At 32.4% G+C, this 24,267-nt stretch overlaps 2 protein-coding genes and 1 long non-coding RNA gene across 3 annotated transcripts in view; all 3 read right to left on the bottom strand.

Annotated features, from left to right (window-relative positions):
• Nucleotides 1-11,193, bottom strand: part of LOC114328612 (cyclin-dependent kinase 4) — a 109,747-nt gene extending 98,554 nt beyond the window's left edge. The window contains exon 1 of the mRNA XM_028277503.2: nt 10,975-11,193. The gene's annotated coding sequence lies outside the window, so the exon portion shown is untranslated. The remainder of the gene's footprint in view (nt 1-10,974) is intronic.
• Nucleotides 2,786-5,417, bottom strand: LOC126886247 (uncharacterized). Its single transcript, XM_050653111.1, has 2 exons — nt 4,234-5,417; nt 2,786-3,702 (listed from the first exon to the last, which is right to left on the bottom strand). The coding sequence occupies exons 1-2, from the start codon at nt 4,454-4,456 to the stop codon at nt 2,786-2,788; spliced, it is 1,140 nt and encodes a 379-aa protein (XP_050509068.1). The 5' UTR covers nt 4,457-5,417.
• Nucleotides 11,194-20,074: 8,881 nt separating the features above from the next.
• On the bottom strand, nt 20,075-22,020 carry LOC126886444 (uncharacterized). The gene is made up of 3 exons (XR_007698620.1): nt 21,528-22,020; nt 21,276-21,467; nt 20,075-21,213 (listed from the first exon to the last, which is right to left on the bottom strand). It is a non-coding gene; the product is annotated as an uncharacterized LOC126886444 (long non-coding RNA).
• Between the last annotated feature and the right edge of the window lie 2,247 nt (nt 22,021-24,267).

The raw sequence follows: 24,267 nt of genomic DNA, 5'->3' as shown, positions 1-24,267 counted from the left end.
GAACGGAAGTAGAACGAAGCGAGGCAAATTGCACAAGGTGGCCATCTACACTCTCGTACTTCTTGAACCTCGATTGACTTCGGCGAGAGTGTAGACGGCGTTTTAAACCTTCCGAATTATAAACTAATTGCCATAGTCTTACTACTAATAACAAGCGCCAGAGGCGTATCATGAGTAATTTAACGCGACTGGTCAAATTTTAAAAAATATATAAAAATAATAAAATATTCTCATTAAAGATTCAACAGATATTACAACCGCGGATAAGTGAATCCGCGGTTGATGAGTCCGCGGATAACGAGGGATTACTGTAATATCATTTTTTTCTTTAAAATAATATATAAAAAAATATACAAGTAGAATGACTTTTCAAGTAGTTGATCAATTACGCAATACGTAGCAACACTCTTCCATGTTTAAATGCACGCACACTGTAATCTGTAATAGGTACTAAACCAACGTTACCAATCTTCAAAATGGTGACACTACTGGTATGCAGAGCGTGCCCGCGCGCCATCTCTAGACCCGTCGCTCCTTCAAAATTTTCAGAGCTAGTCCCGACCGATAGCGAGGTTTCTCCTGCGTACCGTTTACCAGTGCCAGTATTGGTAACAGCATAATAATATATTATGATAACGTGCCATGGATTCACATATCTCGCCAATATTTTCGTGCGTCTAGTTGGCTATTTACTGAATTAGGTACTATTAACAAGTATTTCTGTTGGTAAAAAAGATAAATGGAATTATTTAAGATTTGTAACTGTTACCAATGGTAACAGTGGTTACATGGACGCTTCGCCACTGTAATATAGGTACTGTGGGTCTGTAATAAAAAAATGATCTGCATCACTCTGGTACACATGGGGCTTAATATGTTAAAATTCTTAGTTGCCCATGCACTTCATATATTTTCCTTGATGCCTATTGCATTCACTTAGTTTCACTTAGCCCATATTTTACCGGTCACAAGTTTATTAATTTATTAATGTTCCTTTATTCTAAATTTTTTTTTTTTTTGTTTATCAGTATTATATAGTTAAAACTAAAACCCTTTCTTTAGTTGTTTCGCACCAATTATTGATGTTAGAATGCTGATATATTTTAAAATATATGTAAATTAAAACTACCCTTAAATTATTTATGGTTTTGTAGATGGGATCATCGTGATTCAACTCATAAATGTATTAACTGTCAGTTCTTCTATTTGTTTTATATTTACGTTCATTATTATTGTGTTCTTTTTTTTTCTTTTTTGTATAAATTGTTTTCTCCAAACACTATGTATCCTGATTTTATTTTTACATTAATAAAGTCTGTTAATAATGTAGCTACATTATTAATAATGTGCTACTCCTTACATTATTGATAATCTGCTACTCCTGTCTTCTAGAATCTCTAATAGTAGGTACTTACTGACAGAAAATTTGGTATAAGCGTTTTTTATCACATTCATTACATAATTAGATTCTAATCATTTAGGTATATTTGTTTCTCATGTTAAAAATAAGATAATACATATCTAATCTAGACTTAATATACTCAGAAGTACCATAGGTTAGTATTTTGAGATCAACACGTGATATCAACCTTTATCTATGTTTCCTACAATTAAAAATATCAAGGGCTAGTTCGATCATGGATGTTTACCTTAAAAACCAAAAAAATATTCACATTACAAGCTTGAATATAATTTAATAAAGTAGTAATCTGTAAAACAATTAATTAGCATAATATGCTAATAAATATCTATATTATAAATATTTATTACAATATGCAATTCTAGCTGAAATTATTAGATAAGACCAATAAAACGTAACCAATAAAAAACGGTACCGTTTTTTTTAAACCGTTTTTTATTGCAAAAAAACGAAGCCTTCGTTTTTTTGTTTTTTTTTCGTTTTTTTTTATTTTGATTTTTTAAGTGGGTACAGTTTATTTAATGACAAAAACATATAATAAATATAATATTCTGTATAATTTTATAACAAAATAAGTATTATTTCGTTTCATAATTAATTTCGTATAAATCCTTTAAATAAAAAGACCATGGGTATAAACAAAATAAGAAGAGTTTATTCGTTAACTTGCAAAATCAAAGCAAAAATAAGTAATAAAAATGTATCAAATAAAAAAAACAACGTCTTAATGATTGAAAAGGTTCAATTAATTAACCGAATCCCTTAAATGAACACTGATCCGTCCCGTCGCTATCTGCATTTTCTTCAGACTCTGAAGCTTCCTCTTCATCACTTTCAAAGACAGACTCCGACTGATCTGAATTGGATATTATCATTGGTTCCAGTTCAGATTCTAATGCAGGATTGACTGTGAAGCTAGGGCCAGCAATTGATTCTGAACTGGATGATTCACTTGGCTGTAGTTCAGCCATTAATTTTAAATTATGAGCCACATACACGATTTTTGACGCTCGAGTATTGGTCAGCCTGTTTCTCTTGTTGGTGTGAATTCCCGAATATGAAGAAAAGGATCTTTCACATGCTGCTGATGTCGCTGGCAACTCTAGAAAACGAATCGCCAACTTGGAGAGTGCGGTATTTGAGCAAAGACCACTCCACCAGGCAATAGGGCTGATAGCTGCAATTGTGTCCTCATTCCATAGAAAAGCCGTTTTGAATAGTCCTTCTTTTGCAATAAAATTGACAACGTCAGCTAAGACGGCTGCTTCATCGACATCTGGCATCTTCTGTGCTACCTTGTATATGACTTCTGTCGCATCAGTCTACATTAAATAAAAAAATTAATATAAATATAAAAAAAACCCACTATAACCTAAAAAAATTTACCGTCTCATCTGAGCTAAGTTCGCAGCCACGATATTTTGGATCCAAAAGGTTAGCTACAAAATGAATACTATAAATAGCAAACTTCTTCCGATTTTCAAAAATTGCCCTTGTATCTGCTTCCTCTTTGGATAACAATGGACTTTTAGTGACATTTTCTAATGAGGTGTTAACCATTTTTTTAAATAAATGCAGACATTTTGAAATCGTTGGTGTGTCACCTTCTACAGAGGTAATTGTGTTAGCAATTGGTTCCAGAAGCATAATGTATCCTTGTACCCGGTCCCAAAATATATCGCTTAGAGCATTTTCTTTTAAAGATGGGTGTTTGCTTACTGCCTTTTCAACTTCTTCATTGATAACCATCCTTTTTATTATTTGTTTGTTAGCAAGCAATGATTGTAGACAAAGAACTAATGATCCCCATCTGGTAGGCACTGGGAGTTTAAGACTGCAACTTATTTTTAATTCGTTTTGTTTTTCCTTTACCCACGCAGATAATATGTGGCTTTGTCGGATGGCCTTTGTAAGGGCAACAGCCTCGGCAGTAAACGATTTCAGACTTGTTAAATTTTTGAGATCGGTAAATATTAAATTAAGAGAATGAGCAAAGCATCCATAGGTAAAAATGTTATTATCAAAATCATTTTCAATCAAGGCCCAAGCAGCTTTCATGTTTGCTGCATTGTCTGTGACTATACCAAATACCTTTCGGGGACCGATTTCACGTATTACTGCACCAAGGGTTTTTGCCATATATTCTGCAGTATGAGGTGCAGTGCCTGTGGGCATAATTTTAAAAAGGAATGGCTTTGGAGTTGTTACAACAAAGTTTAGGACAGCCTCGTTCCTAATATTGGACCATCCATCCACCATTAGTCCAACAGAATGTGCTCCAGCTTAAAGTAAAGAGATAATTATTTTTGACCTACTAGCATAATGTAGGTTTACTTATATTAAAGTCGGGCCGTTCTAAAATTACTGAAATATATACGACGGACGGTGTGGTACAACACTGTACCGCATCTGGTTGCTGTTCAAGGTCTTTCCTGTTAAACTTCGTCCGTAGTACGTTGTTCAGTGGTAATTTTACAGCGGCTCGCCTATATATTGTCAATGTTTTAATAAATATAATAACAGTAAATTAAATATTTTTTTAAAAATTCCAAAATTCCCCAAATTACATTAGTTTTAATGAACTAATACGGTTCCAACCAGAGTCGATGCCAAATTACATCATTTTGTACAACACTCCTTGGTAATGATGCAATGGCATCGAAACCGGTTGGAACCGTATTAGATTATTATTAAAACTAATGTAATTTGTGGATTTTCTAAAAAATATTTAATTTATTGTTATTACGCAGAATTTCACAGAGTAAGGGCCGAAACAATAAATTTTAATAAACATGGTAAAACTTAAATCTTACCAATGTTTTCCGAAACCATAGCCTTTACACGTAGGTGCTCACTGTCTAATAGTGGGCCTGATACAAGGTGTCGGGTTGGTATCTGATAAGCAGGTCTGAGAAATTTAAACAACTTCTGCCACTGTATATTTTCTACTAAAGCCAGTGGTGCTTGACTTGAATAGATAGCCCGGCTAAGCAGTTCATCGGCTTTTACTTTTTGTTCAGGTGTCATTTTATCCATGAATGCGGACACCTCTTTAGATTGTGATTTCGGTTTTTCTGTAAATAAAATTCCCAAATTTATTAAATTTAAAAATAAGTCTGTAAAGTAAGGTTATCTTTAGTAATTTCTACTAAATAAAGAAGAGGGAAATTTGGAAATATTTTTAGAGCTTTGGTACATACCTTTAACTTTTTCCTCCCCTTTTTCATGTATTGTTTGTAATAGTCCAATGTTTCGTTGTTTTCTCTCCGTCACTCCATACTTTATTTTAACTTCCTCTGGACATTTCAGGCATTTTTTAATATGTTCCAACAAACGTGTCCCATTTTTTGATAGTTGAAGTGTACAAAAAGTACACTCTACTTGAGGAGTTTTTTTTTCTGTGTTTTTAGCATTTTAAACAGGGAACTTACTTTGCAACTTTTCCTTCCCCGTGATTCCCGCGAAGAACAAGAACTCGAATTCGAAGACATTATAAACATTCAGTTTTTGTCACTAATGTCACTACAGTAGGTAACAAATAATTTATTATCATAAAACACAGAAAATATAATTAACAATAATTAATTTATTTAAACACACTTAAATAAGCACTAAACACAAATATTTCCGGCACAAGGCAAGTAAATCACAAAATAACAACAGAACACCTGCAAAAGCTAATCGGTAATTCCCCGGTTTTCTCAGCGCCAACGAATACGAGCGTCCTGCTAAATTTCGGTGATTCCCCAAAAGCAACGACGTAAAAAAATAATAGATAAAGGCAGTAAGGGTTTAATGTTTCAATATTTTTTAAAAAGGAACGTCAAACACTGAGTTTCTAGATATTTTGGATATAATATTGAAATATTGGGTGATTTTTAGGCTTACAAACAACTCCTAATATTGATATTGTTAATATTACGTTGAGAAACTAATAAAAAACAATTAAAAACAAAAAAAACACGTTTTTTATTTTTTTTCCGTTTTTTTAGAATTAAAAAAAAAACATGTTTTTTTACGTCACTAATTACAATAAGCTCTATGTTCTAAATATTTTGAAAGGAATTAATTTCTGTGGTTATAACAGGACTTAAATTTTAAAACGTGTTTATATACTTGGCTTCGTCTTTGTCACTATCTCCGCAAATTTTGTAATCCATTTTAAACAGAGTTCTAGGCCACCTAGGCACCTGAAATTTCCAGAACAGCTCAGAACTTGCTAACAATGTAATATTTAACTGCTATTATATGGATAAATCTTCTTCTTCTTCTTCGTGTGACTAGGATTACTCCTGTTTGTCTGCCTCTTATTCTGTTTCAGTTGTTGTTGACTGTACATTGTCTTTCTACCTTTTCGGCGGCCTTCTAACGGGTCTTCTGCTATACGGCTTGTTGTTTTTACAGATGTTTGCTAATCTACAGTTTTTCATTATGGATAAATCGATTTCTTTAATTTCAAACTATTTTAAAAATGTGACTAATGCAATGATACGTCAACAAATCGATAATTACAAATTGATGGTGGCTCAGTGGTAGAGCATTAGACTGCAGATCGAGAGGTCCCGAGTTGAAAACCCGGATTTTGCGTATATTTTTTTAATTTTTTAAATAAATAATTAAAAATTAATATACGTAAAGTTCATACTTTATAAGTTAATTATTATATATAAATATTATATATTTATTATACCATTTTAAATATTTTCTTTGGTTTAAATAGTTGAGTACAAAATTCTTTTATGACAGAAATGGAAACAACAAAATATGTAGTTTATAATTTTATATTGGGTCATATAAATAATGAAAACGTTTTATTATAAAAAGTTCTTTTTTATAAAAGTGTAATTATTAAGTTTATTTATGAGAGATTATAGAGAAAATATCTTTTAAATAAAGCTATCAGGAAATCTATTAACAACATAAGATATGCAGATAAAGATAAACAAAACAAACAGTTTCTGTTAAGAATATGGACTAAAAATGAATATAAAAAAATACATGATAAACGATAATAACTAAGAAGACAAATATACAAACAAGTATACCTTTGGGAAATGTACCAAGAGAAATGGTTGGTAAATACAAATACTTAGGAACCTGGATTTCAGACAATAAGGATCAAACAACAGAAATAGCAAGAAATGAGTTTGTAAAAATGAAAACAGCTCTCTGCAACAAAGACCTTAGGTTAGAACTGAGAATAAGAGCTTTGAGGTGCTACATGTTTTTGATACTGCAATATGGACTTGAAAGCTGGACATTGAAGCAAGAACATACAAATAACTTATTCTTTTAAAATGCGGTGTTCCAGAAGGATGCTTAGAATAGCATGGACACAGAAAAAAAACGAACACGGAAGTATTCTGAGAAATGGGCAAAGAATAATATGAAATAATAAACACAATAAAAATAAGAAAGTTATAATATCTGCGACAAAGTAATGGGGGGACAGCGATATGAAATGCTAAGACTAATAATACAGGGAAAGAAGTATAGGAAGAGGGAGAGTGTCATGGTTGAAGAATTTAAGGGCTTGTTTAAATACAGTTCTATAGAACTATTCAGAGAAGTGGTAGATAGGATAAAGATAGTGATAATGATATCCAACCTCCTATTGGGAGATGGCACTTAAAGAAGAAGAATCAGAAAGTAGAGCTACTTTGTTTTAAGGTTTATTTAACACGTTAATCGCCCAAATGAAGCGAAAAATATCCCACCCCAGGCCCAACTTAGTTTTTCTAGTAAATCATTAGGTTTTTACACTGGATATGATGTACTGGCTGTTATAAAGTGCTAGGTTAAAAAAATTCTCTAAAAATGTATTTTGAAAATGACGCTCTACTTATGGGTTTCAGATACTCTGACGACCGAGCACAGCGAAACCTGAATATCAGTTGTCATTTTTTTCGAATTCTAACAAGTCTGTGTGTGCTAAAATTGCAGTTGTTTTGTGTAGTCTACAATCCATTCATTGAAACTTGTCGGTACTTTAAGGAAAAGTAGAAAAAACAATCCAAAGGATGTAGAGGCCTAAAAATTAAATAAAGGACACCTTCACTCAAAGGAGAGTAATACAGAAGTAGGTGTTTTAAAATGGCAGGATAAACGTGATATTCTTTGCCAAAGCACTATTCATACTGACACAACTACTAAATATACAAGAAGAGGAGCAGACCTAGAAAATCAATCTCTTATTATAGTTGACTATAATTCATGTAAGTCATTCATAGATCTATCCAATCAGTTGAAATATTATTCTTCCCCTTTGCGTAAAAGGATTAAGTGGTATAGAAAACTTGCATTTTTAATATTACTTGGCTCAGCAGTAGCAGACGCTTTTATAATATACAAAATGGTGACAAATGCCAAAATATCAATAACATATTTTAGACAGAGCATTGCTCTAAGTATGTTACAAATCGATGAAGTAGATGTCAGGAGAGTGCCGGAAAATGATAACAGAAAGCATATTTCACATGAAGTTGCTTCAAAAGATCGTCGAAAATGTGTAGAATGTTAAGCGAAAATAAGCGCTGAAGAAGGCAGAAAAACAGCTCAGAAGAAGGGACCAAAATCAAAATTTTCATGTGACGCATGTAATAAGTTTTATTGTTTGTTATGTTTTTTTGATGTTCACCATTATTCTGTATAATTAATAAAAACTGTTTTGTATTATTTAATTAAAATAAAAATATTTTTTCATAAATCCTTTTAACTTTTTAGAAAAATGTTTAATCATAATAAACAAATGCTGCAAAAGGGAAATCTCGAAAATTAAAAACGAATCAATCAATAAGTACCTGAGAGAACTAACTGATGATGAATACACCGATTACTCCCTATGGAAGGCAGCCAAAAAGATAAATAAGCCAGTTCAGCATATACCTCCTTTACGAAAAGAAAACAGAACATGGGCAAGAAATCCCAAAGAGAAAGTGGATGCGTTCGCTGATTATTTAGAAAACATATTTCAACCAAACCCTGGGGAAACTCACGTAGACGATGAACCAGTAGCTTCTGATTCTGTTAACATACAACTGACTACTACAAAAGAAGTTCAAAAATTAATCAAGAACATCAATACAAAAAAAGCCCCTGGGTTTGACCTGATCAATGGTGAGATACTAAAAAAATTACCTAGAAAAGCCATAGTAAAGCTTACTACACTAATAAATGCATCCTTTAAGCTTAGATATGTTCCCCATCCTTTGGAAAACTGCAGAGGTTATAATGATACCCAAAGTAGGACAAGATAACCATGAATTAACATCATACAAGCCGATCTCTTTACTATCCATAATCTCAAAGATGGTTGAAAAATTACTACTACGAAGAATGAACCATATAATTGAACAAAAAAAATATTATTCCAACTCACCAATTTGGATTTCGTGATAAACACTCCACAATCGACCAGATCCATCGAATAGTAACTGAAATATAGAAAGCACTTGAAGGAGACAAAATTTGTTCAGCAGTATTCCTGGATATCGCAAAAGCATTTGACAAAGTATGGCACGACGGTCTGTTAATGAAGCTAAAGAAAATATTTCCTATGCAACTTGTTGAAATATTGCAGTCATACCTACACCAGCGAACATTTAGAGTTAAAATGGAAAACGAGTACTCTGAGTTAAAGCAAATAAATGCAGGGGTTCCACAAGGTAGCGTTCTTGGACCAATACTATACCTTTTGTACACATCTGACATTCCGGAGAGGGAAAACATCCAACTGGCCACATTTGCTGATGATACAGCAGTCATGACAATAGGAGCAACTATAGAGAAATCTACGATTAACTTACAAAATGCAATTAATGGCATAGATGGCTGGTCCAAAAAATGGCATATAAAGTTTAATGAACAGAAGTCAGTTCATATTAACATCAATAAAAATCAATAATCTTCCAATTATCCTAAACAACAACGTTGTTCCTAATAAAAAAACAGCGAAATACCTGGGTTTAAATCTCGACGTCAAACTAAAATGGAAGGAGCATGTTAAAAAGAAAACTGAACAGTTGAAGATAAAGTACAAAAATATGTATTGGCTAATAGGTAGGTACTCTCAACTTTCCATCCAGAACAAAGTACTAATTTACCAACAGATATTGAAACCGGTGTGGACCTATGGCCTACAATTATGGGGCTATACCAAAAAAAAACCGAATATTAAGGAATATTGTATGTGCTCCTTGGTATGTTCGGAATGATGATTTGCGTAGAGATCTTAAAATCGAATATATTCCAAATGAAATTAAGAAAGTCACCAGGAGACATGAAGAGAGGCTCCATAAGCATCCCAACCATGAAGCACTTCAGCTTCTTGTCAACGAACCCCAGATGTGAAGGCTCAAGAGGACTAAACCATTCAGACTCGTGTAATGTGTGAAGTTGTGCCGGGCTTAGTTAGTGTTGTGCATAGTATTGTAGCCACAACAAAGACGTGAGCAATTAGTGAAAAGCAGAGTCAGTGCTGTGCTGTGTAGCCACAACAAAGAAGTGGACATTTCATGTAAAAAAAAGCTAAGATGGACCAGGTGACATCTAGTTTACAAACATTTTTAGGGAAATTAGGTTAAAGAAAAAATACTGATTAATCTTGTAGATTAGGTGTATTTATATTGTTTAAATAAAAAAAATAATAATAATAAACACATAAAAAGTGCCGAGCTCATTGGCTAGTATTGGCTGCCAGGCCCCTCTGTAAACACTTTCATATAGATAAATGTGTTTCGAAGCACTGCAGTTGGGTTACAGGCTTTGTTGTTAACGCTAGTAGTGAAGGATCTGAAACCCGAAACAAAAATGTCGGGTGTTATAGCGATTAACATGTTAACAGGTATGTATTGTTTTCTTTTGTATTTTCATGGTTAACCCAGGACCAATATATCTGACAGTAGACTCGGCTGACCAATATATCTGACTGTAAAAAAATTGTCATATGGACTATGTACTGATATATCTGCCACCACGCTTACCAGTCTTTACAGACCAGTGTATCATTAATCAGCAAACGTTTATAAGTGAAACTGGCAGGTAGACGACTGGCAAATAACAGGTTTGTTTTAGCATCAGTTTCAAATGGTTTGAAACCATCAGCGAATAGTCGACCAGTGTGAGTAGAGGGGATAGCACTGGTGGCTGTATTATGTTCTCTCACTGACCAACTGTTTGCTGATGGTTTCTGACTAGTTTGACTGTTTGCTAGAACAAACCTAATATATCACGACTTGCTAATCTGCCACACACATCACAGAGCTAAACAAGTCCTTATTTTTTTTATTCTGATAAATATATGTTCCGTCTCTCCACAAGGCAGGTTAAAAACTGCCATATGTGTGGCACTGAAAGGGAAAATAGGCACCGTCCTGAAAGGGTTAATAATCATTGTAAGAACAAAAATAAGTTGGGGTGAAATCAAAAGGCAATAATTACCATCAATATCGACTATAAACAACATACAATTCACAAGAAATTAATAGAAGATCTAACTAAAATAAGTAGGTACATTATCTAAACCAACACTTCCAGAATAAACACATGTTGCTTACCTTTTTTACAACAAGAATTATATATTTAAATTGAATATAGCTCCGACAAATCTTTTATCTGTTTATTAAGGGTTAATTTAATTTGTTTATATAACTTAAATATGATAAGCCTAACAAAAAATAAAGATAAACAAAAATAAACCGTTTAACCCCTAACGTAACGTCCAACCACCATTCACCACCGAACAACGAACTCAAATAACATCAACATGTCAACGGTCAACATGTCATGTCAAGTCAGGGTTGTTAACAACGCAACTGAATATTTCCGTAGATGGCGCTTCAAAAATCCGTAGAAATCCGTAGTGCAGAAATCTGACAGAAAATGACACTTGGCAGACCAAAAAAAGAAGAAGAATGACACTTGACAGACAAAAAAGAAGAAGAATGATGCTTGACAGACCAAAAAAAGAAGAAGAATGACACTTGACAGACCAAAAAGAAGAATGGTGACACTTGATAGACCAAAAAAGAAGAAGAATGGCACTTGACAGACCAAAAAAGAAGAAGAATGTTACTTGATAGACCAAAAAAGAAGAAGAATGACACCTTAAGCCCCGTATTTATAGTCAGTACTCAACTGATCTCGAGACCGGGGCCCTGATTCTAATTCATTTCGACAGTCGCAATTTCATTTCGACACCGCCATGACAGCCGCAGAATATAGCGATTCTTATTCATTTCGATATTAGTTACAACTGGGGATATTAACCTTATCATGTTGAGACTGCTCAGAATTTGGGTTGGCGCTCCCGTTTATTGGAACTTGTTGATAGTCTGGGAAAATTATCGAAAAAAATGCAATTTTTGGGAAAAATTATTTACCAGCTATTTTATTGCTAAAATCGAATCTTAAGATTGCATATACAGTGCGTCCATAAAGTAACGCATAAATTCATTATTTCGTAAACCAGCGACATTAATGAAAAATCCTGAAACGGGTCGATTTTTATTTTTAGATTCAGATTTTTTGGCATATATATTATACTAGTGACGTCATCCATCTGGGCGCGATGACGTAATCGATGATTTTTTTAAATGAGAATGGTCATGTGATAGGTCATTTGAAAGGGTATTCAATTCTCTATTCACTAATATAAACATTTACCTAATTATTTATACAAGGTGTTCAAAAAACATTTTTTTAATTAAAATAATTGAAACAAAAAGAAGAATGTACGTAATTTATTTAATTCAAAATACGTTTTACTGTTGTCAGAAAACAGGAAAAAAATGTTTATTTGAGAAATAAATATTGTTTTTTGCTTAAATTCAATGTTAAAGCTGCCACCCACCTGTCGCTTGGCAGTTTGAACATTTCGTTTAAGCGAAAATCAATGTTTATTTGTCAAATAAAATTTTTTTCTGTTTACTGACAGTAGTAAAATGTATTTTGAATTAAATAATTACATTATATTCTTCTTTTTGTCTCACTTATTTTAATTAAAAAATGTTTTTTGAACACACTGTATAAATAATTATGTTAATGTTTATATTCTTGGATAGAGAATTGAATACCCTTTTAAATGAGCTATCATATGACCCCTATTCTCATTTAAAAAAATCATCGATTACGTCATCACGCCCAGATGGATGACTTCACTAGTATGATATATATGCCAAAAAACCGTAATTTAAAAATAAAAATCGACGTGTTTCGGGAATTTTCCTAAAGTAACCAGTTTACGAAATAACGGATTTATGCGTTACTTTATTAGTAATATGGGGTATGACAAGTCCGCAGAAAGTGTGTTATTTTATTTATAAACAAATTAGCCCTTCTAAATCTTCTTTATTTTTCAATTAGTGGTCTGTAACTCCTAAAATTTTTCCTTTGAGCCAAAAACACTCAAATAAAAATTCACCGTAATTTAGTTCTGCACAAAGTTATTTTTTTTTTCCGATTTCCTTCAACAAAAATTTTACTCAGAAAGTCCGAGTTTTCCCAAAAAATCTGCAATTTTTAATTAAAATTTTAGGGAAGTACCTAAGTATTTATCAATAATTAAATAATTGATGACATGAAAGATTTATTATAATAGATTATACAGAGGGGCTAAATTATGGAATAAATTCATTTCTTTAAAACGGGCGATTTTGGAGCAAAATCCCGAAAGAGGTCGATTTTTATTTTTAAATTAGAATTTTTTGGCATATATTTCTTACTAGTGACGTCATCCATCTGAGCGTGATGACGTAATCGATAATTTTGTTAATGGGAATAGGGGTCGTGTGGTAGGTCATTTGAAAGGGCGTTCAATTCTCTATTCAGTAATATAAACATTATTCTCATTAGGTATTTATACAGGGTTGCCAAAAAAATTTTTGAATTAAATTAATTGGCGCAAAAAGAAGAATGTATGTAATTTATTTAACTCAAAATACATTGTACTGCTGTCAGAAAATAGAAGAAAAGGTTTATTTCACAAATAAGCATTTCTTTTCGCTTAAATTAAATCACAAACAGCCTCCCTCCTACGTACTTATTAATCAATGCTCCTACCTATTGGCAGTTTGAACATTTAATTTAAGCTAAAAGCAATGTTTATTTGCAAAATAAACATTTTTTTCTATTTTCTGACAGCAATAGAATATATTTTGAGTTAAATAAATTACATGCATTCTTCTTCTTGCGTCAATTAATTTAATTTAAAAATTTTTTTGGCCTCCCTGTATAAATAATGATATTAATGTTTATAATACTGAATAGAGAATTGAACGCCTTTGTAAATGAGCTACAACACGAACCCCTATTCCTATTTAAAAAAATAATCGATTACGTCATCACGCTCGGATGGATGACGTCACTAGTTTGAAATATATGCCAAGAAATTTAATTTAAAAATAAAAATCGACCTGTTTCGGGATTTTTCTCTAAAATCGTCCATTTTAGAGAAAATGAATTTATTCCATAATTTAGCCCCTCTCTGTATATCAGGAAACAGGCGACAATCTAACCAATAGTTTAGCAATAATTAAAATGTTAATTAAAAAATTTCGGTAGAAATAATAACCAGAAAGATTATGATACACCAGAATAACTATGATTTTCGTATAAAAAAGCACTATCTATTCAACGTACCTTACAGGATTGAAATTGGACCATTTGAGCGGTCTTAGGAATGTTATAAAGAAACAATTTTTTGGCTTATAAACAAATAGAACCCCTCAGAAAATATTAGATTTAATTAAATTAAGTTAACGCTGTTGAAAAGGGCACGGCTTCTGTGTCCTTTTCGAAGAAAAACAAATTGAATTGCGAGGAGTGATTCCAGGTATAACCGGTCAAATTTGACCGGCATTTGCGACAGAGTTATAAACAACAGGATTTTAATCTTTGAACCATTAGATACCTTTTAATTCCGGTCTTCTTTGTACATACAAATTTTCATATCTTCAAGACACTTATAACAAAAAAGATTTATGTCACTGTTACCAAATTATTTAATTATTGATAAATAATTACTTCCCTCAAATTTTAGTTGAAAATTAAAGATTTTGTTTGGAAAACCCGAATTTTCCGAGGAAAATTTCCGTCGAAGGAAATTGGAATAAATTATCAATGTGCAGAATTAAATTACTGTCAATTTTTATGTGAGTGTTTTGGTTTAAAGTTAAAATTTTCGGAGTTATAGAGCAATAATAAAAAAAAGATTTCGGAGCCCTAATTTGTTTATAAACAAAATAGCACACTTTCTGTGGACTTTGCACAGCTATATTACTAATATAGGAAATCTTAAGATTTGATTTCAGCATGTCCAGCAATAAAATAGCTGGTAATTAATTTTTCTTGTTTTTTACTAATTTTCCCAGATTATTACCTTACATCTTTCATTGAGTTGATGATTCATGTTGTGGACATTCTCAATTATTATATTTCTAATTTAATACTATTCTATCTAATTCCTCAAAACAAGCAAATTTCAATTAAACCCAGAGCTATATTATAATACCTTTTGCTTTAGTTTTCCTTGCAAGAAATAAACAAAACACATCTAAACTAAACCTAACCTCGCTTTTGGCCATTCATTCATCTCCGTGTCAAATAATTTCGACAGTCGAAATTATAATATCAACACCCTTTTTAAAGTCGCTATTAATTTCGATAGTCGCTATTTCATGACGTCACTTCGTTAGTTCAACTAAAATCCACAAGGCTCGCACAATCGCATTTCAACCGTCGCCATATTGAAAGCGACTTGTTTAGTGTCGAAATTTGATTTAGAATCAGGGGCCTGATTCTAATTCATTTCGACAGTCGCAATTTCATTTCGACACCGCGCGATTCTTGGGGATATTAACCTTATTATGTTGAGACTGCTCAGAATTTGGGTTGGCGCTTCGGTTTCTTGGATTTTGTTGATAGTCTGGGAAAATTATCGAAAAAATACCATTTTTGGGAAAAATTATTTACCAGCTATTTTATTGCTAAAATCGAATCTTAAGATTGCATATATTAGTAATATGGGGTATGACAAGTCCGCAGAAAGTGTGTTATTTTATTTATAAACAAATTAGCACTCCTAAATCTTCTTTTTTTTTTCAATTAGTGGTCTGTAACTCCTATATTTTTTCCTTTGAGCCAAAAACACTCAAATAAAAATTCACCGTAATTTAGTTCTGCACAAAGTTATTTTTTTTCCGATTTCCTTCAACAAAAATTTTACTCAGAAAATCCGAGTTTTCCCAAAAAATCTGCCATTTTCAATTAAAATTTTAGGGAAGTACCTAATTATTTATCAATAATTAAATAATTGAAGACATGAAAGATTTATTATAGTAGATTATACAGAGGGGCTAAATTATGGAATAAATTCATTTCTTTAAAACGGACGATTTTGGAGCAAAATCCCGAAAGAGGTCGATTTTTATTTTTAAATTACAATTTTTTGGCATATATTTCATACTAGTGACGTCATCCATCTGAGCGTGATGACGTAATCGATAATTTTGTTAATGGGAATAGGGGTCGTGTGGTAGGTCATTTGAAAGGGCGTTTAATTCTCTATTCAGTAATATAAACATTAATATCATTAGGTATTTATACATGGTTGCCAAAAAAAAAATTTTGAATTAAATTAATTGGCGCAAAAAGAAGAATGTATGTAATTTATTTAACTCAAAATACATTGTACTGCTGTCAGAAAATAGAAAAAAAGGTTTATTTCACAAAAAAACATTTCTTTTCGCTTAAATTAAATCACAAACAGACTCCCTCCTACCTATTGGCAGTTTGAACTTTTAATTTAAGCTAAAAGCAATGTTTATTTGCAAAATAAACATTTTTTTCTATTTTCTGACAGCAATACAATGTATTTTGAGTTAAATAAATTACATGCATTCTTCTTCTTGCGTCAATTAATTTAATTCAAAATTTTTCTTGGCCTCCCTGTATAAATAATGAAACTTATGTTTATAATACTGAATAGAGAATTGAACGCCTTTGTAAATGAGCTACAACACGAACCCATATTCCTATTTAAAAAAATAATTACGTCATCACGCTCGGATGGATGACGTCACTAGTTTGAAATATATGCCAAGAAATTTAATTTAAAAATAAAAATCGACCTGTTTCGGGATTTTTCTCTAAAATCGTCCATTTTAGAGAAAATGAATTTATTCCATAATTTAGCCCCTCTCTGTATATCAGGAGACCGGCGACAATCTAACCAATAGTTTAGCAATAATTAAAATGTTAATTAAAAAATTTCGGTCGAAATAATAACCAGAAAGATTATGATACACCAGAATAACTATGATTTTCATATAAAAAAGCACTATACCTATTCAACGTACCTTACAGGATTGAAATTGGACCATTTGAGCGGTCTCGGGAATGTTATAAAGAAACAATTTTTTGGCTTATAAACAAATAGAACCCCTCAGAAAATATTAGATTAAATTAAATTAGTTAACGCTGTTGAAAAGAGCACGGCTTCTGTGTCCTTTTCGAAGAAAAACAAATTGAATTGCGAGGAGTGATTCCAGGTATAACCGGTCAAATTTGACCGGCATTTGCGACAGAGTTATAAACAACAGGATTTTAATCTTTGAACCATTAGATACCTTTTAATTCCGGTCTTCTTTGTACATACAAATTTTCATATCTTCAAGACACTCATAACAAAAAAGATTTATGTCACTGTCACCAAATTATTTAATTATTGATAAATAATTACTTCCCTCAAATTTTAGTTGAAAATTAAAGATTTTGTTTGGAAAACCCGAATTTTCCGAAGAAAATTTCCGTCGAAGGAAATTGGAATAAATTATTAATGTGCAGAATTAAATTACTGTCAATTTTTATGTGAGTGTTTTGGTTTAAAGTTAAAATTTTCGGAGTTTTAGAGCAATAATAAAAAAAAAAGATTTCGGAGCGCTAATTTGTTTATAAACAAAATAGCACACTTTCTGTGGACTTTGCACAGCTATATTACTAATATAGGAAATCTTGAAGATTTTATTTCAGCATGTCCAGCAATAAAATAGCTGGTAATTAATTTTCCTTGTTTTTTACTAATTTTCCCAGATTATTACCTCACATCTTTCATTGAGTTGATGATTCATGTTGTGGACATTCTCAATTATTATATTTCTAATTTAATACTATTCTATCTAATTCCTCAAAACAAGCAAATTTCAATTAAACCCAGCTATATTATAATACCTTTTGATTTAGTTTTCCTTGCAAGAAATAAACAAAACACATCTAAACTAAACCTAACCTCGCTTTTGGCCATTCATTCATCTCCGTGTCAAATAATTTCGACAGTCGCCATCGCCATATTGAAAGCGACTTGTTTAGTGTCGAAATTTGATTTAGAATCAGGGCCCAGGGCCCGGTCTCAGCCAAGACGATCTTACGGCAACGTCGAGCTCAAGACCACGTTCTGTTTTATAAACGAGTCTTCGGCTGATCTCGGCCAAGATTGATCTCGAGGCTGGAAAATTATAGATTTTAAGCAATTTTGACATAGAACACCAACTAAAAACTGTCAATCGTCAAGTTAAATATCTTTGAAATGTTTTTATATTTATTTTGTTTTTTGAAAATGGATTATTAAAATGTTTTCAGTTAAATAAAGTTTATTTTATTAGTGGATAGTTTACATTTTTATTTTTTCTAAATCTTACATGCTATTTGTTCAAAGGTTAATGACCTCTCATTTCTTTCCATTATGAGGTAAAGGATTTCTTTTCTTTGTGGTAAAGGATTGCATATTAAAGGAAAGTATAAATATATTCTTTGATATTACCCCAGTATATAACAGAATACTGTGATATTACTTTATTCTTCGTTGGAGATATCCTTTATTTCTTCTGAGTGAAAGCAAATAAAACTATGGTACTTCCTAGTATTACCTGCCTTTTTATTAATGGTGTAAGCTTTCTTGTATGTTTATATTCTTCATCTGACTTAAAACAAAGAAGAAACCATGACAGGTGGAACTTATATAAAATGCAATTACTATTTTCATGGGAATAAGCTGCAATTTAAGTTTGAAATTAAATTTATTTAATGTTTAAATTCTTAACGACAGATCAAGTGCTATAAATTTTGTGACGGATATTATTGAGTTAAAGTTGATTTTATGTAATCGAATTAACTATATTTTAATAAAATCGTCCCAGGAACGCAACTCATAAATATTGGCTATATTGCTTTAAAGTCATCACTCTAAAATGTATAAATATATGTCTGAATTGTCAATATGAATGAGTCAGATAAAATTAAATTATTAGAAGAATTTTTATCAAGCAACAACAATATTGATATAAAATATTAACAATCTTACCCAAATAACAGCACAAAAGTAAATATAGCCTATCCATTTCTACTGGACATTAACGCTCCTCCTCCAATTCTACACTTCTATATCATCCAAATCTCCTTACTGCTTCTAACAACTCTTTTCATGGTCTTTCTCTTTTTTTTTCCTCCAAAAATAATCTCTTACATGTCGCTCTTACATTCAAGTAATGTTGACCTAGCCACCTGACTTTCCATATCTATTATTTTTTGCCAGTCCTAACTCAGTACTGCCAGCCCCTACCAGTACTATGTCTATTTTCATTTCATCTTTCTTATTAATTGTTTCAAGTGCCACAAGCATACAATGCCACTTAAATAACTGCTTCATAATACATTTTTGCATTATAGTTGTCCTACATACGTTTTTGACTTCAATCATATACCATCGATCTGCTTACTAGCTTACTCTTAGTAGTATCTTTTCTATTTCTTTTTCTTCTTCCCATTTATCAATTATTGCCACTCCTAAATACTTGAATTGGTTGATATTTTCAATTTTGTATGCATTTGTTCCTGTTTTTAGTGTGAAAAATTTATTCTACTTCATCTCTCCACACATTTCAATACACTTAATATTTTATTTTTGTTTCATTTATAGACATGCAATTTTCTTGCTTCACCTCTCAAGTTTCTAAACAACTTCAGCTTTTTTTCTTGTTAAGAGGACTATGTCATCTGCATAAATAATGGTATACAGTGATGAGCGTGCTATTAACTGGCAAAATGACACAAAAGATGGAAACATATAGTACGTTGTGAAATAAAAGGAGATGAAACTAGTAGAGATGTACAATTATCAACCTACAAATTTACATTACATTACATAATTTCCCACCTTTAGACCTCTGCGACAGTTGTCATACTCCTCCCACACATCTAAAGGTGACAAACTATGTCATGTAAATTTATAGGTTTCTATAGATAATTTTACATCTCTTTTTATTTCACAACATATGTTTTCCATTTTTTGCGCTATTTTGCTGGTTATTAGAGTGCTGTTTACACGCCTGGACCTCGGAGGTAATCTACACTATGTTGACATGGTGTTTTTTTATTAGTTGGATTATACACATTGGTTATATATTATCATTAAAATATAGTCATATTGTCTTTTAACTAATTATGGGATATATCAGATTTTTATTAATATCCTAAGTGCTCTAAACTTTGTTGCAAACAAACGCTAAACACAGTTGCTCGAAATGACATAGTGTAGTTTACCTCTGAGGTCCAGATGTGTAATTAATTTTATATTTGGTAAGGAAAGGTTTGTCAAATAAATACTTATTTAAGAAGAGGGAAACTCATACTCATTTATTTTAAAATAAAATATAAAAAATACATATTAAGAAATAAAATAAAAAATAATATATCTAACATAATACAGATTCAATAATGTATTCTCAGAATAAATAAACAAATTCCAGTTGAACAAGAGAAAGACAGAAGGTATATTTATATTCCAAAAATATATGGTGAAAGTACAATAGTAGAGTAGCAGTAGACAGGTAGGTAAAATAAATGATGATAAATTGATAAAGTACTGGAAACAACGATAAAGCACTAGAATCAGGCTAAATAGCATCTAAAATATGAAGACCAGAGAAGATATAATTTTGAACTATACAGGGCATACCACGATCCATATACATTCATCAAAATAGGACCACGTTCTAAGAGGAAAGATGGAAGCATATGAAATATAATTTTGAACTATACAGGGCATACCACGATCCATATACATTCATCAAAATAGGACCACGTTCTAAGAGGAAGGATAGAAGCATATGAAATATAATTTTGAACTATACAGGGCATACCACGATCCATATGCATTCATCAAAATAGGACCACGTTCTAAGAGGAAGGATGGAAGCATATGAAATACTTTCCAAAATAAACACACAAATGTCAGCTGGACATATAACGAGAGAAAGACTATAGATTAGATATAAGGAACAAACAGAATAAGACATTGATATTTTAAAAATAAAAAATTGCAAGAACAAATCCTGAAATAGATTGGAATGGAGCTGTATTCCTCAAGAGACCAAAACTCAAACAAAAAGGGCTGTCGAACAATGATCATGATATTTTGAGAAATAATAGACAAAAAAATCAAACACAATAAGAGTAGGTATTCAATAATGTATTGTCATGCAAAATATTGTTGAAAAAAATGTCACCAAAAATTTAGAGATTGTTCCACATCATTAACATGTCTATTTACCACCAGATCATTATTTACCTAGATTGTAAGGTACTGCTGTAGCACATATTATTGCAAGACATGTATATAATTTGGTTTGTAGACCTTGTTGAAGACAAGGAAACTCTCTTTTCCAGGTTCCAAATAGCTTTTCTACATTTCTTGTTCTCACATGAGTACTATGGTAAAAATATCTTATTTTCTTGATCATTACCTAAAAAGATATTTATGTCTATTACATAACCTACTATTTATTTAGCAATTATCAATAAATACCTGGGTGTAATACTGGGGTAAGTAGATAGTGTCTGCATGCATACCCACTACTGTCATCTATTCCTATTAATAATCCTGGAATTTCACTTCTTTCCATTTCACAATTTCACTCTTAATGCTCTTAGATCAAATATTGAATGACTTGATAACCTTGTTGTTGAACAATAATACACATAATTTCTTTTCTAGTACCTACAAATTCATTTACATAAGAGCCTGAATAACATAATATATTGTATGTCTTTACAGTACCTGTACATTTTTGGAAAGCGGGGTCCTCATAAAAACTGGTTATATTCCTATAAGTAGCATAAAACCTTTATTGTTTAAGTTAATGCGCTGATTCGCTGATGAACTTCAATATTGTAATACTCCATTGTATTTTAGATTATATTTTTATCTTGAATATATCGCTTTTGTATACTTCCCGGGCGATTTTCTTCTCCAATATTATCAATAAACTCTAAAAATGCTTTTACTTCTTCATACATTTTTGTTGTAATTAGAAAAACAAAAAATATATGTTGGAACTGAATTTAAAATATTCAAAATTCAAACAATAACAAACAAAGTTAGGTTAGAATCGCGGTCTTGAGGAAGGTCGATCGATGACTTGAGATTCGCCTGTCATTTTACACTTCCCAAGACAACGTCGTGTCTCGAGATCGGTTTATAAAACACAAAGTTGGTTCAAGGTCGGTCTTGAGCATCGACGCTGTCTTGAGACTCGACTATAAATACGGGCCTAAGAGTAAAAAATCCTCATTTTAGCTTCTTGATGGCTGCAGCTGAAAAATCCGTAGAAATGTGGTCGATATCCGAAAATCCGAAATAATTTCGAAAATCCGTAGATCTACGGAAAAATCCGTAGAGTTAACAACCCTGTGTCAAGTCAACATTTGATTTGTTTGTTATTCCATACATGACATCTGACAGTTGACGGAAGAAATATTTGTGATAATATGGAACTTCTTCACGTGCCTTGTTCGTTACGAACGTTGGCAATTAACATGGGTATTCTGACTTTGTTTACGGTAGATCTGAATAGTTATAGTTCGGTAGATGACAATCCGAATCATTGCCGCAAGTTTTCGACCTCTCCTTGGACCACTTGGAAGACGAGTATCTCCTCCTCCCTGAACCCCTTCTGCTGTCTATTTTTCCTTCTCCCTTGGATGATTAGGTACCTTATCTATTAACGTGACCCAAGTATTCCAACTTTCTATTCCTACCTCTCTCTCTTTACCTACCCGGCGTAGTACCTCCTCATTGGTCATGTGCTTGGTCCAGGATAATATACATAATAGATATACGTCGGTAAGCCACATTTCGAAGGCCTCTTTTTAGTCAAGGGATAAACAACGTCCCAGTAATAAACAACGCACAAGAAATAGAAGTTAAGGCGGCTGCACAATTGACCAGGAACGGGAACGAGAACGGAAACGGGAATGATAACGGAAACTGAAAGCATCAGCAGATTCACAATTAAATGGTAAACAGCTGTTTTGTGTCACTGTCACTTGTGCTGTTAATTATTTTTCTTCTCAAAATAAATTTTGTGGAACGATCTTTTTCTAATTTTATTAAAAGAAAATGTCTGTTCTCTAAAAATATGCTTTTTTAGCATATTAGCTAATAATAGCTTTTAATATTTTCGTTTTTTATGATCTTGGAATCAATTTGCACAATATGTGTTCAATCACAAAGGTTTGTCAGCATAATGATAAAAAGCATAGGTATCATTCAAATATTTATATTATTATTATGTATATAATTACCATATAAGTACGTACTATGATCTACATCAATCATCATACGGATGAGGACATTATTTTTCCAATAAAGAAATCAATCGTTCGTCATTTATTTTAATGCAAAATGTATAAAAATTGTCAGTAAAACTTGGTCACACACTTCTAACAAATTTTTATTGGGCATTTGACATTATTTTTAATAGGTACTGCCTTCTGATTGGTTCCGGGAATACAACGGGAACGAGAAAGTTAAACATGGTCAACTTTCTCGTTCCCGTTATCGGACAGTTTCTCGTTCTCGGTTATTGTGCGTCTACAACATTAATTTACGTAGAGGTTAATTTTTTTCCCGTTCCCGTTCTCGTTCCCGTTCCCGGGCAATTGTGCAGCAGCCTTTAGAGTCCTAGAGTTAGAAAACATTATGCAAGAAGCACTCAGGAATAGCACTACAGAAGAGGAAGTAGAAATAAACAAGGGTAGGTTTAGGAACATTACACAAGAGATAAAAGACATGATTCGGGAAAAGAACAGAGCGAAACAGATAGCCAGAAGAACAAGAAATCAGGCAGACAAAAACAGGGCAAATCGACTAAATAGAGAAGTCAAAGCAGCACTACAACAATACCGTAGTGAAAGCTAGAACGACTATGTCCAAGAGATGGAAGAACAAGATCCAAATATGCAGAACATCTGGAAGCTACAAAGGATACTCAGAAGCGACAGAAAACCCATCCCACCTCTACACGGAGAGAACGGCATAGTCCACACAGTTGAGAAAAAGGCAGAAGTGATGATGTTCACACTAGAGAGAGAGAGAGAGAGTTTACTAAACTATCATCCGGACGAAGACATAGACTTCATAGAAGAAGTCGAAGAACAAAGAGAAAGGCCTGAAAACCCAGACGAGAACATCCCCCCAACATCACCAGAAGAGATCAACGAACTTATCAAAAATAGCTCACCCAAAAAAGCTCCAGGGCCAGACCAGATAACAAACAGAGCCTTAAAATTCCTACCGGCAAGAGCCATAGTATTCCTAACCAACCTAATAAATGGAATACTAAGACACAGAAAATTCCCGAACCGATGGAAATTGGCCCATGTCATTATGATACCAAAACCCGGCAAAAATAGCACTTTTCCGCAAAATTACAGGCCGATAAGCTTACTTCCAGCAATAAGCAAAATAGCAGAAAGAGTCATTCTAATCCGACTACAAGCCGAGACAAACAGACTAG

This window comes from Diabrotica virgifera, chromosome 6 (assembly GCF_917563875.1).
Source record: "Diabrotica virgifera virgifera chromosome 6, PGI_DIABVI_V3a".
NCBI lineage: Eukaryota > Metazoa > Arthropoda > Insecta > Coleoptera > Chrysomelidae > Diabrotica > Diabrotica virgifera.
The sequence above is the reverse complement of the archived record's forward strand: the minus strand, read 5'-3'. Positions and strand labels throughout refer to the sequence as shown.

Coding starts and splice junctions, on each gene's coding strand:
- LOC126886247 (XM_050653111.1), bottom strand. CDS start 4,456: ATGGATAAAATGACACCTGAACAAAAAGTAAAAGCCGATGAACTGCTT. Junction 3,703..4,233: donor TATGGTTTCGGAAAACATTG/GTAAGATTTAAG, acceptor CTTTACTTTAAG/CTGGAGCACATTCTGTTGGA.